This window comes from Capra hircus, chromosome 3 (assembly GCF_001704415.2).
Source record: "Capra hircus breed San Clemente chromosome 3, ASM170441v1, whole genome shotgun sequence".
Classification (NCBI taxonomy): Eukaryota; Metazoa; Chordata; class Mammalia; order Artiodactyla; family Bovidae; genus Capra; species Capra hircus.
The window spans coordinates 50,778,179-50,797,109 of record NC_030810.1 but is presented as its reverse complement, the minus strand read 5'-3'; the positions used below and the strand labels follow the sequence as shown (position 1 = coordinate 50,797,109).

The 18,931-nt window shown below is 37.6% G+C and overlaps 1 protein-coding gene across 1 annotated transcript in view; it reads left to right on the top strand.

Moving 5' to 3' along the window:
- The window catches only part of ERICH3 (glutamate rich 3), a 126,157-nt gene that overhangs the window by 37,360 nt on the left and 69,866 nt on the right, over nt 1-18,931 (top strand). The window contains exons 4-7 of the mRNA XM_013962743.2: nt 2,993-3,064; nt 4,677-4,805; nt 10,034-10,192; nt 16,622-16,840. Coding sequence (XP_013818197.2) covers nt 2,993-3,064; nt 4,677-4,805; nt 10,034-10,192; nt 16,622-16,840 — 579 coding nt within the window. The remainder of the gene's footprint in view (nt 1-2,992; nt 3,065-4,676; nt 4,806-10,033; nt 10,193-16,621; nt 16,841-18,931) is intronic.

Sequence of the window (18,931 nt, the reverse complement as noted above, 5' to 3'; positions counted from 1 at the left end):
AAAGTTTCATATAATGCACACATCATAACTATTAAATGTGCAATTATTAAAGTCTTTGTGTATTCTTAAAGTTTGAAATAAATAGTTCAGATAAATGTTAATGCATAACATATAGTTTTATATTATACACAATATATTAATATAATTAAAAATAAAATATTCAGTATTTCTAAATTGTCACCTTTGTCTCACATTTAGTTTATGCCAATACTGTTTACTAATGTTGTTTTAATATTCATATATTCATTCATGCAAGAAAAGTTAATTGCAAGCTCACCATGTACCAGTATGGGGTTATATGATGTAGCTGTGAGAGAAAATTTTTTAAAAAATGCTGTAGAAAGTGATCACATGCTAGATGAGAGGAACAAAGAGACTGAGCCCGAAAAGCAGGGGATGATGACTTGCCTCTGTGAGAGTAGGAAGAAGCTGAACAGAGGTCCTGCCATTTGAACTGAGCCTAGAGGACTGAAGGCAGCTGGACATGAAAAGATCTAAGCAAAGCAGCTGTGAAGTTGCAGACGTGTGAGGGGACATTGTGGGTGGAAAAGAAAGCTCACTGAGGCCAGACTGCTCTGTGAGTTGGCTGAAAGAGTGGCAGCAAGTGACACTCTCTAGTAAGTTTGGGGCCCTGTTTCTTGAGGCCTTCAATTCTCAGCTAGGTTAGGTGTGTAGGTGATGAGGCGATGAAACATTTTTCAGCAGGGGAGTGAAATTAATGAGCAGAGCTGCTTTAGAAAGATGATGTTGCTAAAAATGTGGAAGATGGATTAATGAGCTGGAAAAGATTGGAGGTGGGAGGTCAATTAGGAAGCTGTTGCCAGAGGGTGTGGGCTCACAGCAGTAGTGGAAGTGCCGGGGAGAAGCAGCTGTCCATGGGGATCGGGATGAGGGAGAGAGAACAGAGACCGACTCTGCCTGGACCAGGAGAGGGAGGAGGCACCTGAGGCGCCCTGAGGTTTCTAGCATGGTGGTGTGTGCCTTGCAGGAAACTGGGAACAATGACATGGACTAGATAAGAACCTCCAACTGGTGGGAAAACCTGATAGAGCGGTGACCCAAACGCCAGCAGGGTCTTACAAGCTACAGAATGGTTCCATAGGATGACTACTGGGGAGAAAAGGAAATCCTGTTTGACCTCAAGGGCAAAGACATTGGTAGCCTTGGGGAAGTGGTTTCAGAGATGGTAGAAAGGAGTGGGGCTTCCTGGGTGGCTCAGTGAGTGAAGAATCCTCTTGCAATGCAGGAGACATTGGTTTGATCCCTGGGTCTGGAAGATCTGGAGGAGGGCATGGCAACTCACTCCATTGTTCTTGCCTGGAGAACCCCATGGACAGAGGAGCCTGGCGGGCTACAGGCCACAGGGTTGCAAAGAGTTAGACATGGCTGAGGCAACTGAGCGCTCAGACACGCACAGAGAGGAGTGAGGATGGGAGAGGGGAACTGCAGTGAGGCGAGAATAAGCGGAAGGTGGGAAATGGTTGATAGTGAATCTAATGAAGTTTGGTGATAAGTGGGTGAGATAGCAGGAAAGAAAGAGAAGAAAGGCTTTGAGAAGAGGATTGATGATACTTAGAAAGGGAATGATTGAGTCTGCAGGGTCTTAAAGGCAGCAGGAGGGGATCACGAACAGTTAAAAAACAGTTTTTAAAAGCGACAGTATATCAAACACTCTCAAAGGTGTCTGAATGATTTCAAATTGAATTATAAGCAGATTATGTTTACATGAAATTTATTTGTAAGTTATATAACTAATATACTACCCAAACTTTGGAAAACATAGTGAAGTGGCTCAGTCATGTCCGACTCTTTGCGACCCCATGGGCTGTAGCCTACCAGGCTCATCCGTCCCTGGGATTCTCCAAGCAGGAATGCTGGAGTGGGTTGCTATTTCCTTCTCCATTGAAAAACATAAGAAAGCATTAAAAAATGAAAAGAACTGTGCATAATTTCTCCTCTCAGAGATAACTGTTATTAACAGTCACATTTCTTTTTTGTCTTTTGTCTATTCATATATAGACATTAATAAACCCATATCATGGTGTGAGAGAAACATGGTTTCTCCAAAAAAAAAAAAAAAAGACAAGCCAGGAAGTTAATGTCAGAAGGAAAGTGAAAATCGCTCAGTCGTGCCAACTCTTTGCAACCCCATGGACTATACAGTCCATGGAATTCTCCAGGGGGTGGGTAGCCTTTCCCTTCTCCAGGGAATCGAACCCAGGTCTCCAGCATTGCAGGCTGATTCTTTACCAGCTGAGCCGCCAGGGAAGCCCAGGACTAGGATTCAAATTACAGTTCTACCATTGACTAGATGTGTGACCTGGGGTAAGTTCATGGTCCTCTGCCTCAGTTCCTTCATTTGTAGAACTAGACTGCTTAGCAATTGGCTTTGTTCAAGAAGAGATGATATTCACAAAGCACTCTCCCAACACTGGGACAGGGACACGATGTGAGCTTGATCAACGAAATTGCATTTCCAAGCAGTTCAGCATTCTACTTTTATCAGCATTACACGCATTTTCCATTTTTAAAGCCAAATCTTTTGGAACCTTATTTTAAAAATTACGTTCTGTCCCGTTTATATGGATGTGCCCCAAACTTAAACCATTCTCTTTAAGGTTTATAATGCTTCTGAATTTTTGCTTTGAAGGGAAAAAAAAAAAAAAAAAAAACAACCAAACTTTCAGACAGCATCTTTGTGCATAAAACATTTTTTTTGTTATTATTTAGATTTTCCCCTAGGTTTAGAAGTGAAATTTATGGGTTATCAGTAGGAGCACTTTTAACTGCCTAATGTATGTTAGGAATTGGCTTTCCAAAGAGTTGTACCAATTTATATTCCCACTTGCACACTTATGCACATGATTCTTCTCCATCTCAGTGACAAGAGGGGTAATTGAGAATACCGTTAGCTAGTGGGGTTATTTTCCTCTCAAAAATTCTTTACTATAATTGATATGATGCTTTCCTTCACTCTTTCCTCTTTGTTTAGCGTTACCATCAGCTTGAAATAAAAAAGAAACTGGAGACCTTAGCTAAGAAGGAGCGAATTCAGAGATTTAAGGTAAGGAGTTCCATAACTATTTTACTTCATAATATTATTTCATGATTTTGAAGGTCAGTGGTACTATTATTGAAGCTCTTTGGGGTCACTTTATTTTGGGGTAACTCATAACTGACATCAAATGGTTCCACCATACTTGAATCTTGGCCACTGTTATTTTGGAAGATCATAAAGAAAATAGGAGCTACTGTACAAGAGAAATTATATAAGGCACAATTAATTCAAAGAAAAACTTGAAAATGTCCTCAAGTTTGAAATTTTGCTTCTGTATTTTCTTGATTGATTTGTGATAGAGGCCAAAAGATTTGTTTGTCATAAGAAGGTAAAAATAGACTGTGATGTTCTCAATGTTATAAAAAATGGAGCCTTTTAAGAATTATCCAATGGTACTTTTTCATGCGAATGTGACCTTTGAAAATATATGGTAGGAAAGATCTATATTAGCAAACAAAACGTAAGATTTAGAGGTTTTGTGAAGTCATTTAGAAATTTCTGTTTTCTACTTTTGCATTTGATATTTCTTGTTTGCAGTCAACTTAGGGAATGTATGCATTTAAATTAGCAGATGAGAGATTCAATTAGGCATGTTTGAAAGGTTTCAGTTTAGGTTGGCAGTTTTACTCAATTTGTTGAGTCATTCAAGCCCACATGTTGTTCTTCATTTTCAGTGTAGTGCTACAAATGTGGGACTTCAGACACATTTCACAAACTGATGAATATTCGTGAAGCTTCTGTGGAATAACTTGCAGTAGGAAGCAGTAATTTTCCCTCTTGCCTGACAAACTCAAATCTGTCTATTTTATCTTGGTCAAAACATACTATTGTTATAAAAGTTTTGTTGAATAACAGGCAATAGGTCAGTTTCTCCGGATCAGAAAAGTTGGTGTGGAAAGATTTGTAGTTAGGTCAACTTTGCCAATAGTGTTCTCTGTCAAGGAATGATAGATTCTATAATTTATCTGCTGAAGTGTTGATGGAGAAAATGGTTACTGGAAATGGTCTCTGAAACAGTGTTGTTTTCACTCTTGCCTGTATTGCCAGACACGCTAACCAGGTACATGGGCATGTTGCAACATTGGCAGAAATTCCTGATAGACACTTTATTTCCTCCTTGTACAGTTTTTATTCATCACAATTTTCACCTGTAGCTGCACTTGGCAAAAGACTTATATTTTAGGCCCCCCTTATGTCATATGTAACCTTTTGCTTATGGCATTATTTAATTTTTTTAAGACAGAAATGTAATACTTTCTGGTAGTGTCTACTGACCAGAGTAGTGAGGAACATTGTGCTTCTTTAGTGATCTGCTTCAAGCAAATTAATAAACATTATGCTAAAACTAAGGATACATTGCATCTGTGGCTATTACCATGAGCACAGCTATTCCTTTTGGTAAAGCATACTCAATTTCTTGCCTTTCACTACCATACCCAACTCTCTAGTACAGCTGTGGAAACATCTCCTCGTTATTATGATGGTCCCCGGATGGAGTACTTTTGAAAAGCACGAGAAAGAACTTCTCTAGTCATATAACACTTCTTCTCTGGCAGGTATTAATTTAACCTAGATGACTAATTATGCATTGATTTGTTCAATCACTTTCTTATTCTAGGGAGAGCACACGAGATGGACTATAGAAAATAATATACCCCTCCTGTCTCCCCGCCCCCCCGTTGGCCCCAAGACTAACCGTGGCCATAGTGTTCTGGTTGATGAAGGGCATTCCAGTCCAGTAACACCGGTGAGTCACATTAATCATGCTGACTTGCACCATGCCAATAATTAATTCATGATTTCTTATAACTCTCAGAAAGAATGCTCTCTGGGTACATGGTTGTATCATCCTTATAGTCTTATATCCATTCAACTCTGTGCCTACTGAATGTCCCACCTTCATCCAATGTCACCACCCTCAAATCCATTTTGTTACTACTAGATTAGTTTTCTTGAAGGGCAGATTATTTGTTACTTATATGCCCAAGTACCTTCACTGGCTCTGTGTTGCCTATAGAGAAATCCAGACTCTTGCAACTGACATTTAAGATTCCAAAGCACATGACATCAGTTTAGCTATCTTAATATTTTTCCTCACCATTACCCTTTAGCACCCTATGTGCGAGCGTGCCAAGTCACTTCAGTTGTGTCTGACTCTTCGTGACCCTATGGACTGTAGTGCAGCACAGTTGAGCCGCTGGTTGCTCCATACATGTTCTGTGTTTTCTGACTTCTGGATCCTGTTCTTGCTATTCTCTCTACTCTTACCTTATCTGTAAAGGGGTTTTATGCACACAAATTCAATATGCTACAGAACACGAACCAGATACTTACATCTGAGCTTCTTTTATCAGAAGTATATGTACATAATCTAAAAGAAAAATAATTAAAAGCACAAAAATTCTATTTAAAGAAATCACACACCCTTACATTTCATTCTAGTTCAATTCATTTACAACCTAGGGGTGGTATTTGCTTAAAGGAATAGGTAGCTTGAAACAATATAAATACAGGAAGAGATTTGCAAAATATTTGCTGGCAGTTGATGGTTTCAGCTTTCAACAAATAACTTTGATGATGTCTTTATTCTTGCTTTTTGTGGCCTAATATATTTCCTTGTTAGCATGAACATTTTTTGGATTGCAGAGTATTTATAGAGGTATTGCAGTGCTTTCACAGATGATTGAAGTAGATTCATCACATATAGTGTTAAGGTTTGACATTTTTCAAAGGTAAATATATTTTGACATTTACCAATGAACAGCTCAAGTTATGAAAAGCAACTGTCTTTCCTTTGTTGTTACCATATTTCCAGGCTTCATTTAAATGTATATGTACACAAATATTCTTTCATTGGGTGGCAGATTCACTAGAATTTCAAAAGCTTATCCTGGGTGAAACAAAAGAAATAATCGAGTTCCGTTTTCTATCTTCCCACCTGTTTTAGGGAGGAAAAAACCTTGAAAGGCTTTTTTTTTTCCAATTTTCCAGCTGAACAGCCTCAATAAGTAGTTTATGATACATCCAGGAGATCTTAATGTGGCAGGAGTGAGAAAGTAATTTAAAAATTACAGGAAACACTGACACCAGCACTTTAGCAGCCTTTCTGTCTGGTAAGCCAGGATCCCTCACTTGATCACCCCCTGTGGTGCTTCTGCCCTGGAAGGGATACCTATTGCGATCTTGGAACTGTACTTCACATTATACAGAAATTAAAGTCCTTCTTTTTTGTTTTCCTGACTTGCTTACATATCCTCGAAACTTGACTCCTGACCTCTAGGTGCTATTGGGCTGAAGATAATCCTTTGGGCATACTGCCATTCATTTTTCTCTTTTAACTTTCTTGAGTGAGTAAAGAAAGCATACAGTGAATAGCTACTGCACTTGATCACTAATTGCACCTGGACTTTCAAAATAGCATGTAGCTTTTAGCTGCACCATGCCATTAAAACTGTGGAGAGTCATTCAAGTAATTTTGTACATGCTTGGAAAATTCACCCCCAGAGATTTTCTTAGAAGAATTAGAAATGCTCAGCTATGCTGAGTAATCACCAGGTAGTGAATTTCAATTCACATTCTGGTACCGTTTTGAAAATGTTAAGCTACAGTGCCATATTTATTCCCAGAAAATACATTATGAACAGTTTAAAGTGTAGCAAATTTAAGGTGGCTTCTGATGTGAACTACAACAGTTTGTAGCTCACAGCTGTTAGTTGAATGGTACAGATTTGTTTTTTAGAGATACATGTAATCAGTTAAACATTTGACTGCCACATTCATCTAACTGAATGCAAATGTGGGGAAGTAACATTTAGAGCACAGCAGCAAATAGATCATGTTTTAGTTTATAGGAACCTGCTTTCCAAATCCTGCGTTCAGTGTATTTTTATTCGGTTGGATTTTTAGACAGGAGTGAGTCTTAAGGCATATTTCTTTCACAGAGATCAAAAGAATTCTTTTGGATAATCTGATTCCCTTTCTCAGAAAACATCTAGCTTGATTTCTCTTTGTGGGTTTTAAGACCTTGCACCTTTTGACTCATAGAGGCTTACGTCCTATTTCTTTAAACTAAATGTTGTTCTAGTCAATCCACTTGGTTTCCTGTCTAGGTTTGTGTGCAGAGACCAAGATAACCACTTTAACGTGAGGATATGCTCCCCATCTTAAGTTTCAGGTCCTGTGCTATCTCTACTTTCTCAGTCATAAAAAGCTCAGACTCCTTTTGGGTCACTGATCTGCTATATTTAGTGTGTGGTCTTCATCCATTCAAGCCACGATGGCATATTTTTGTTGTTCAGTTGCTCAGTCATGTCCAACCCTTTGTGACCCCATGGGCTGCAGCACGCCAGGCATCCCTGTATATTACCATGTGGATATTTCAGCTTGAGAGAAGAGGATAGGGGAAAGTGAAGACACTTTTTTTTCTTTCTAAGAGCATGATCTGGAAGTTTCATATATCACTTCTGCTCACATCTCATTGGACAAAACTGAGGTAAACATCTATATGGAATTGGAAAAGATGCTGGGAAATATAGTTCTTATTTGTTATAGCCATCTTCCCTAATGGGCTTCCTTGGTAGCTCAGCTGGTAAATAATCTGCCTGCAATTCAGGAGTCCCCAGTATGATTCCTAGGTTGGGAAGATCCCCTGGAGAAGGAGTAGGCTACCCACTCCAGTATTTTTGGGCTTCTCTGGTGGATCAGTCAGGAAAGAATTTGCCTGCAATGTGGGAGACCTGGGATCGATCCCTGGGCTGGGAAGATCCCTTGGAGGAGGGCATGGCAATCCATTCCAGTGTTCTTACCTGGAGAATCCCCATGGATTGCAGTCCATGGGGTAGCAGAGTTGGACAGGACTGAGTGACTAAGCACAGCACACATATTCCCTAATAAATGTTATATTACATGAAGAAAGGAAAACAGATCTTGATATATATTACTTTTGCTCTCCTTCCCATGTTTGGTTCACAACTGATTCTTCTTACTTGGATGTCCAAATTCACCATCCCTCTTTTCTATTTAACATTATCCTTTATTGCTCATTCATTTGGATAAAATGTAACTACTTCTGTGAAACTTTCGCTTTTAATACTTGTCTCATTGGCTTATTCCAAATAACTTTTAGTTCTAATTTCATTAGTTCCCAGGTATTTTGTTATTATTCTCTCTTTGATAGTATTTGTGTGGTTCAGTTGACACTAATTGTCTTGTGTTGCCATTAGATGTTACAAATAACTGTTTCATCTCACAGTGACTAGAGTTGGAATTCAGTAAGCACTGACTTAACAAAAGCAGAGCTTTGGCAACGTATAACATGTTTGTCAAGATGGTACTAAGATCAATTTTTGCTCATGGGAACAGCCCTATCACCATTTTTTATTTATTTATACAACACTTTTCCAGAGTTGAATATTTGTGGTCACTGTTCTTTAGAGTCAATGTAATAAACCTTTTTTATGAATCATTTACATACTATCTTTCTCACACCCTCTTACCCAAATTTGCATGTATTATTCTTAACAGATTTACCAGTATTTTATTGTAATAGAACAACTGAGCCAAACATTTTGTTTTTTCCATTTTTGAAACATTGCTGATCTTTATGCTAAGGTTACAGTGTTCTGTCTGTGCTCCCAAAGGCACATCTAATGCTCTGAACTGGCACTTTTGGTGTTCTCTGCAGCGCATTCTTGATTAGAAAATGCATCAGTCAGGGTCTCAGCAGGAAACAGATGGCTCACACAAATAGGGTAATTAGGATGAGTTTAATAAAGAAACTATTTAGAAAGATGCGGGCAGGGTTAAGGAAAACCAACTAGGGATGTAAAGCATGCTGGGGTGAACACAGCGGGAAACCACATCATGTAGGGCTAAGGGGAAAGGGAGGTATTGGAGACCAGAACCAGCAGGCGGTTTCTGGAAGAAGACTTCCTGAAGAGCTGTGGACTTTGGTGGAGGGACCCAGTTGGCCCATCGTGACCTTGGCAGGAGGGTCCAGCAGCATTAGGAGCCCAGTCCCCTTCCCTCCTGTCTTTGATCTCTTGCCAGTGTCTTTCACTGGCCAAATCCGACTGGAAACCTGAGGTTAGTTGGTATGGTCCACTAAGAAATGACTCCCAACAGCCAGAGCAGAAAGGAGAAGGCAGAGAAGAGGAGCAAATGGAAACTGTCTAGTTGGAAAACATCTCCAAACATCTACATTTTGATAGTATTTTCCAAAGTTGTCAGTTACCAGTTCTTATTTTTGTTTTCCTAATAGTTCAAGGAAGAGATTGAATAAATGGTAATGCATTGGAGATAAGCATTCGCCTTCCCTCATTTTGAATCATATTGTCTGCTTTTACTTCAGCACTAGTCTTAAGGCTTAAACCTAGAATGAGTTTATTCTAATCATATGCTCTAGGTCTCTAAAATCGGAACATTATTCAACTTAACATTTAATTGAACAAAGGGCTTCCCAGGTGACTCAAATGATAAGGAATCTGCCTGCAATGTGGGAGACCTGGGTTCGAACCCTGGGTTGGGAAGATCCCTGGAGAAGGGCATGACAACCCACTCCAGTATTCTTGCCTGGAGAATTCCATGGGCAGAGGAGCCTGGTGGGCTACAGTCCATGGGGTCGTAAAGAGTCGGACATGACTGAGCGACTAAAACTTTCATTCTGTGTTTAGCATCAACTAGGTATTGTAAGTGAGTTTACAGTACGAATAAAATATAGTAACCTAACAGAGAACATCTTTATCTAAAATACTCTACAATTGTGGCATTTAGGTATGTAGAAGACTTCCACACCATATGTTTTAACAAATACATTGGGTCATAAGTGCATGTATAATGGAAGGACATAATTAAAGTTTAATCTGTTCAGTAAAAAGGCACCATTAATTACTCTAGGCAATTTGTTAAGTTATTAATTGGTTCTGGAAACATGTCAAGATACTAATTTAAATGGAATTTTTTCCCCTAATTGTCTAGACAGCCCCTCGACCATATACTGCTCCCGGAAATATGCAGCCTCCAATTCGATTACAGCCTCTTCCCAGTAATCCTGCAGTACAAACTGTTCCAAAGATAACTTTGGGATCCAGATCAAAAACCTCATTGCTGGAAACTGAAACTCCATTTCCCGTTGGGGTAAATGCTTTTTCTTCTCAGTTTTTAAGATGCTAGATTCAATTAATCTGATCAGTGAAATTTATATTCTGTACTTATTAAACACTTGCTCTGTACTTCTGTTTGATTATATTTTACTTTAATTGGAAGACCTGTAATTTCTGTGTTATTGGGAAAAATAGTAAGGAATAGACTTGTAATAATAGAAGATGATCTCTCATGAACTTGAAAGGTTGTATAAAAACCAAGAGGATCTTTTTATGGCTAGATATGACTTCTAACAGAATAGACACAGTATTGACTGCTTCCAAATTTTAAAATGCATGAAACCTAGAAAATGAAAATTTCCAAGAATAGGCTTGCATTTGCATGCTGACTTACTTTACCATCAGTGTATGAAATTGCTTCAAGTTTGACTCTGGAGAAGGTTGGATATAGAAGGAAAAGAATGCCTGTCTTTAAAAAATCCTGAATTAATCACACTCAGAAGCTTGACTATGCTTCTTTTTCAAGGTTATGTCTCAGGTAATTTTCACTTATTTTAAACAAAGCACATAAAGGAGGTAGGGAAGTCATAAAACATGAGTTACTCTAACAGGGAAGGACAATTGGGACATTTAATAATTAGAAAAGGTATTGTTTGTATTTCTAAGACCAAGAAGAAACATTTGCCAGCTTAAGAAAGAACCTGTGTTATGAGTACAATTGTAATTATGCTCAAATGGGTGAATTTAGTTCCAGTCATTATTAGGAAATGTAAGACATATGAAATTAAGATGTTTTTACCTAAAGCTGACAGATGACCTTGTCACTAAGAAATTAATTTAAATAAATTATTTTTCATATTAAAAGTATAAATATAATGCCCAAATGATAAATATTTTAATCCAACTAATGTGTTTTTTAGCTGGTGAAGCACTTTTCACAAATCTTACTTTAGTTAATTTAATAGTATATAATTGGAAAGAAGGATAAATTAAAAAGTTGTGGCATTTTGTCTAGGGAATACTACTTAGAGCTGGGCAGAAGTTATTGGGTCATAAACCAATTCGGTTGACACTTTCTAGGATCTGATCTCCACTTTAAATGTCCAGAGATTTCCCATTTCAAGATAGTGTTCAGGAATGGTCAGGTCCTGAGATATTGTCTCAAGCTAACTAAACTAAGATGTGACAAGCCCATTTTTGTTACTATTGTAAATCAGAATAGGGAATCAAATCATAATTAGGGGCCATTAATTCACCAGATGTCAAATAAATCAAAGCTTGTAGAAACAGTACATTTTCCCCTTGTAGGCAGACCTAGATGGGAAGCCAGAGAACAATGAGAAGGTTGCCTAGTGAGTACAGAATCAGAATGAGGGGATATGGTAGAATGGAATGTTAATGGTATCAGGCTGTCTTAGCCCGATGCATCTGTCTCATCTTAGGAATGGGCTTGCCAAAGGTACCAGAAAGCTCAAAGGTCTTTGGCTAAAGCCCTCTGAATCCTCCAGGGATAACTTTGCCTTTAGGACTGGAAATATTCAAAGTCCAATGGGTGGCCTTTCCTCTCCCTTGGATAGTACTCAGATGGGCACTCTCCATGTTTGCCAAGGTGATTATATTGTTTTCTAAGTTCCTATTGTCTATTAACTCTACTTGATTGGACCCACTTTTTGTTAGATATGTGACCATTATCAATCAGGTAATATTCAATTTCTTCTGACTAGTAAATGATTTTCTTGTAGGTGATTTTCCAAATCTGCTCTGAGGCACTGGGTAGATTTATTAATTAAATCTTTACAGGGCCTTTTATTTTACCATTTCCAAGTTTTGGGATGTGAATGAGTAAGGGATTGACATTCAATGGTAGCTTATGATTCATGTTTGAGGTTTGACAGTAAACAACAAAATTCTGTAAAGAAGTTATCCTTCAGTTAAAAAATAAATTAATTTTAAAAATGGTAGCTTATACGTGCTGACAAGGTTGAGATCAATTCCATGTTAATTTCAACCAGCTAAACTTAACATTTTTCATCCAGTGGAATTTAATTGGGCATTTACTTTTGACTGGGTCCTGCTCTGGGCATTAGTAATATATCAATTATCAAAGCAGACAATGTTCTCTGACTTTTTGGAGTTTATACTGTGATGTAGACAGTCAAAATATACCGCCAAGAAAGACATGTAATTCTTTCAATGGCATTGATGATGAAAATTACTTAATATAAAATCAAACAAGAAATTCCTAAAGAATAATAGTTTGCATGACTGCTGAGTATGCAGTAAGCACCCACTAAATAGTAAAAGATATGTATGGTGGAATTGTTTGAAGGTGCGACATACTTAAGTAAGTTGAGTTTTCCAAGTGTTAGGAGTGAGGATCTTTGAGTTAGGCAAAAGCAATGTGGTCAAAACAGGTTGGTTGAGATGCTGTTGAGTAAATTAATGACATGACTCAAAATGATTATACTTGGAATGAGAGTTTCTTATACACTATTGATAGGAACACAAATTGGTGCAACTATTCGTGAAGGCAGTATGGGAATATTTATCAACATTTTAAATGAACATGCTCAAGCATTTTAGCATATTGGAATTTATCCTAGGAACATACATGCCTGTGAAGAGAAATAGATTCAGGAATTTTAGAATTATAATATTTCCAATAGTGAATGTTTGGAAGACACCTAAGAATTTATTGTTTAAAAATGTTATAGCATATTAAATAATATTTAAAAATAAGGTAAATTATTTATACTGCCATAGGGAGATGTCCAAGATTTTTTGGGCTAGGAAAAAAGGCAAGGTATGGAGCAGAAGTTTAATTTTTTAAAAAATTTACTAAACTTCATTACCAAATAAGGCATGCCAAAGATGGATGACTACTTAGAAATTAAAAGTAGAGCCTCCCAAGACCAAAAAGTTCTGAATTCATTGATTTTATTGTTTTATTATCTTATTTTCACTTCTTTAATTTATATTTGTTATTACAATGTCAGTGCACACCAGCACAGAAAAATTGGAAAATGTAAGAAAAGAAAAATGAGAGCATAAATAATACCTGCAACATCAAGCCATCTAATAATTCTAAGCCCCTTGGTGAATATCTATCTAAATACCTTCTGTTCATATAAATGTTTATTTCAATCAAAATATGGAGTACCCATGCCTTTATTTAATCTGCTTTTGTTTAATAGCAATGAGAATGTTTGGGAATGACTTCTCTTTCTTAAAAATAACTTTTTACAATTTAAGCATCTCAAAATAAAAGATAAATCAGCTGAAAATAAATTTAAAACAATACTAAATAAATTGGTATAAGACAGATTTAAATGATTAAAGATAGTCTAAAGTTTGAAAACTACCTCAGATATACAAAAATTATCAATATTTGAAAATTCAGATGGTCAAATACATGTGAAACTAAAATTTTTGATTATACATTAGGTACTTTTTAGTCATTAAGGTACTTTTAAATGTTGACTAAATTTATATGCTCCACCCCCACAAATAATCCAAATCCTTAAAGGCAACCCTGTGTTCAGAGTCTTCCAGTCATCCCTGATTTTATCAAAATCCACATATAAATTATTTAACTGAAATGTATGACCATGCTTCATGGAGCTTTTTATGTCAGGACTCTGAAAGAATAGATTAACAGTATTCTTTTTAAAGCTTGATGAGAATCTTTTATAACAAAGCAAATTTTATTTAACTATCCTGTTACTGATTTACTTGGTAGTTCAACTAAATTTTTTTTCTCTTTTTGTCATGGAAAAGCATTTTATTTTATATATTGCAGTGTGTACATGTCAATCCCAAGCTGATCAATTAAATTTTTTAGACATATTTGTGAGTATACCTGTGTGTATCCTTATACACACTTACACAAATGTACTTGTGCAGTTAACTGGGTAAAATTTATTCTTACAAGTTAAATTTCTAGGAGAAAATAACTTGAATAAAGACTTTGGGTCAGAGTCAAGGTTTTTGATTACTTGAAACTATATTATCAAGGAATGCTGTAACACCTGGATAGGTGAAATCAATGTAAAAAAAAAGTGCAAATACCCCGTCATTGAGGGGACTACCCAATCCTGTCTTGAAGTACAACACTTCAAACCTATTGATTTTAAATTGTTTCACTGTACTGGGTCCCTGTATGTTTAATAAATCACTGAGGAAAAATCCCCAAAGTGCTATAAAAATGCCATGATTGTATGTTTGGTTTAAAATATATACTTAAATAAGTTTAGAAATTCATGAAAATTTGATTTGCTATGGATACTGCAAAATGCCATTTTTCAACAGATTGAGGTGTCCTAAGTTTGCCTATTAATATCAGTTGTGTTTGCATGTAATGTCAATGCCTGTGATTTTGAGTTGTGTTAGGTTACCACTTCTACTTAATGCATTTGTATGTCATGAAATGTGATTCAGTTCAATCATTCAGACATGTCCAACTCTTTGCGACCCCATGAACCACAGCACGCCTGTCCATCACCAACTCCCAGAGTCCACCCAAACTCATGTCCGTTGAGTTGGCGATGCCATCCAACCGTCTCATCCTCTGTTGTCCCCTTCTCCCCCTGCCTTCAATCTTTCCCAATATCAGGGTCTTCAAATGAGTCAGCTCTTTGTATCAGGTGGCCAAAATACTGGAGTTTCAGCTTCAACATCAGTCCTTCCAATGAACACGCAGTACTGATCTCCTTTAGAATGGACTGGTTGGATCTCCTTGCAGTCCAAGGGACTCTCAAGAGTCTTCTCCAACACCACAGTTCAAAAGCATCAATTCTTTGGCACTCAGCTTTCTTTATAGTCCAATTCTCACATCCATAGATGACTATTGGAAAAACCATAGCCTTGACTAGACGGATCTTTGTTGACAAAGTAATGTCTCTGCTTTTGAATATGCTCTCTAGGTTGGTCATAACTTTCCTTCCAAGGAGTAAGCATCTTTTAATTTCATGGCTGCAGTCACCATCTGCAGTGATTTTGGAGCCCATAAAAATAAAGTCAGCCACTGTTTCCACTGTTTCCCCATCTATTTTCCATGAAGTGATGGGACCGGATGCCGTGATCTTCGTTTTCTGAATGTTGAGCTTTAACCCACATTTTTCACTCTCCTCTTTCACTTTCATCAAGAGGCTCTTTATTTCTTCTCCACTTTCTTCCATAAGGGTGGTGTCATCTGCATAACTGAGGTGATTGATATTTCTCCTGGTAATCTTGATTCCAGCTTGTGCTTCTTCCAGCCCAGCATTTCTCATGATGTGCTCTGCATAGAAGTTAAATAAGCAAGGTGACAATATACAGCCTTGACGTATTCCTTTTCCTATTTGGAACCAGTCTGTTGTTCCATGTCCAATTCTAACTGTTGCTTCCTGACCTGCATACAGGTTTCTCAAGAGGCAGGTCAGATGGTCTGAGTTTCCCATCTCTTTCAGAATTTTCCACAGTTTATTGTGATCCACACAGTCAAAGGCTTTGGCATAGTCAATAAAGCAGAATAGATGTTTTTCTGGAACTTTCTTGCTTTTTCCATGATCCAGCGGATGTTGGCAACTTGATCTCTGGTTCCTTTGCCTTTTGGAAAACCAGCTTGAACATCTGGAAGTTCATGGTTCACGTATTGCTGAAGCCTGGCCTGGAGAATTTTGAGCAATACTTTACTAGTGTGTGAGATGAGTGCAATTGTGCGGTAGTTTGAGCATTCTTTGGCATTGCCTTTCTTAGGAATTGGAATGAAAACTGACCTTTTCCAGTCCTTTGGCCACTACTGAGTTTTCTGAATTTGCTGACATATTTAGTGTAGCACTTTCACAGCATCATCTTTTAGGATTTAAAAAAGCTCAACTGGAATTCCATCACCTCCACTAACTTTGTTCATAGTGATACTTCCTAAGGCCCACTTGACTTCACATTCCAGGATGTCTGGCTCTAGTGAGTGATCATACCATCGTGATTATCTGGGTTGTGAAGATATTTTTTTGTATAGTTTCTGTGTATGCTTGCCACCTCTTCTTAATATCTTCTGCTTCTCTTAGGTCCATACCATTTCTGTCCTTTATTGAGCCCATGTTTGGTATCTCTAATTTTTTTGAAGAGATCTTTACAGGGCTATTAAGTGGGGCTCCCCTGGTGGCTCAGACAGTAAAGAGTCAGCCTGCAGTGCAGGAGACCCATGTTTGATTCCTGGGTCAGGAAGATCCCTTGGAGAAGGAAACAGCAACCTACTCCAGTATTCTTGCCTGGAAAATCCTGTGGATGGAAGAGCCTGGCAGGGGTTCATGGGGTTGCAAAGCATCGGACAAGAGTGAACGACTTCACTTTCACTTTGTTTGCCTGTTAATATCAGTTGTGTTTGCCTGAAATGTCAATCATAGTCTTGTCTGTAATTTTGAGTTATGTTGGGTTCCCAAATCTATTTCACTCATTCTTATGTCATGAAATCTAATTATAGGGCAAGAAGGCAATGATGAAGTTCAGGAACTCCATGGACAATTCACAGGGAATGAATCGATACCAATTTCCAAGCATTAACCATTACATTATGCCTATTCCTCCTCCACTTCCTCCCACCAGTGGAAAAATCACAAGAGAAAATAGACCTGAAACATGGAGAAGGAGAAGATTTCGTCCAACCACTGCTCCAAATGGCTTAGAACCTGTCTCTACTAAGGTGATTATGGAATCAACTTTTCTTTCATTAATTTAGCACCGATTACATTGCACTATTAGATCTCTGGATGTGCAATAGCAGAATCTAGGGAAATTGAATGCCAAATGACTTGCATAAAAAATATAATAATTTTGTAAATGCAGTAATTGTAAACGTAAATGAATCTGAAACCAAATATTTAAGTAATCCAATTGAATAATTTAGCATAATTGACAAAAAATTAAATAAATCGTATACTCAAATTTAGTTTGTACTATACCCATTTCCAAATCATTTATGTCCTTCAATTTGCCATTCAATCATGTCAGAATTTATTTTAACATTTAATTTGTGAATATTCAGTAACATATTGAAAACCACAATGTACCATATAAAATAATTATTAAAACTCACTTTTAATAAGTTTTGGCAAGTTACTGTATAATATTTATAAATATTTTCCTTTCCATGTTCTTAAAATATATTGTTTTGTTGTAATCATTCTTCAAAATACTGATAAAGAATGTAGTTCTAAGTGCATTTACACTTTTACAGATACAGACTAGTATGAAGGTCAAAAATCTCTTACTTTATAGTGTAAATACACAACCAATAAGCTGTTATATGCAATTTCTGTGGTTATTGGCAACTGGCTGGGTCAACATTTCACTGTTGGAGAATCAGGGAGTGAAGTTCCAACACTGCACATTGATAGCATGCTGGCTCTTCAAAACTAGCCTAGCTCAAGTGCTTCATTTACTCCCATCCACATCTCTCTCCTAGCAGCTATCCTCACCAACAACCTTCTCTAAAAATTGAGACTATCTTCCTCTTGCTTCCCTGGTGGCTCAGACGGTAAAGCGTCTGCCTGCAGTGCAGGAGACCCAGGTTTGATCCCTAGGTTGGGAAGATCCTCTGGAAAAGGAAATAGCAACCCACTCCAGTACCCTTGCTGGAAAATTCCATGGACTGAGGAGCCTGGCGCAGGCTACAGTCCATGGGGTCGCAGTCGGACATGACTGAGTGATTTCGCTTTCACTTTCCTCTTGCTTGCTTAGATTTCCTTCTTTCAATCCACCTTTCACCAATTCTCTATCTTTGATGCGGTCTCTGACAGAGCATTATATCCTTCATCCTTGAGGTTCCCTCCCCTTCCTCCCCCAGCCCTGTTCCTTGAGCATATTTTCCCCATTACATGGCACTTTGCACGGCCTGTCGTTCTTCTCTCCTATTTGAATGTTTATTCTTTCCTCTAATATCCATCTATCTCTCAATATACCCAGGCCTTATATAGAATAACTAAATCCTTTCCTCACAATCTATAGCCTGAGACTTCTGTTATCTCCTTTCCTACTGCAGAGTTCTGAAGTCTAGTTTACTATAGCTTCTTTCTAACAAGCAACCCCAGGTGACTCAGATTACAGCAGCAACTTCTTTTTATCATTATTGTCTGTTGGTGTTCAGTGGCAATTCTGAGACCCAGACTGGATGAATCATCCCTGCCTGGGGGTGTTTGCCTCGTGGACAAACAGAGTCATGGAATGCTTTGTAGATTCCATTCAGTAGTGATACTTGTCTCTTACACTTGAATTTCGTAACTAAAGTGGAGGTATCATCCTCTTATAAAGAGGGGGATAGTGAATATTTGGGGCCATGATATTAGAATCTACTAATCCACAAATTTACTGTGTATTCTTTGAATGCTGGCATTTGTCTCCACCAGGCCAACAAACATGCTCTCTTAAAGGCTGTGGCCTCCATTTGCAAGAACTGTAATTTCCTCATCGTCCTTATTTGGTGGCAAATTTGACTTTCTAATGTTAAAAATATATATTACTGAGATGAACTCTACCCAGTCCTACTTTTCTAAAAAATGTTTAAATATCACATAAACCGTAAGAATATGTAAAATCTTTATGTTCAGGTTAAACAACAATTAAAAACCTATGTATATACCATTACTTCTCAACAAAGTAGCAGACTTTTGTCATATGATAAGCCTCCTACTTCCTACCTTGTTACATCCCTGACTCCTTCTCAGAGCAACCAGTATACTGACAAATGTATTAACTGAGTCCCGGCTTTTCTTTGGAGTTCTATTATTTATATGCA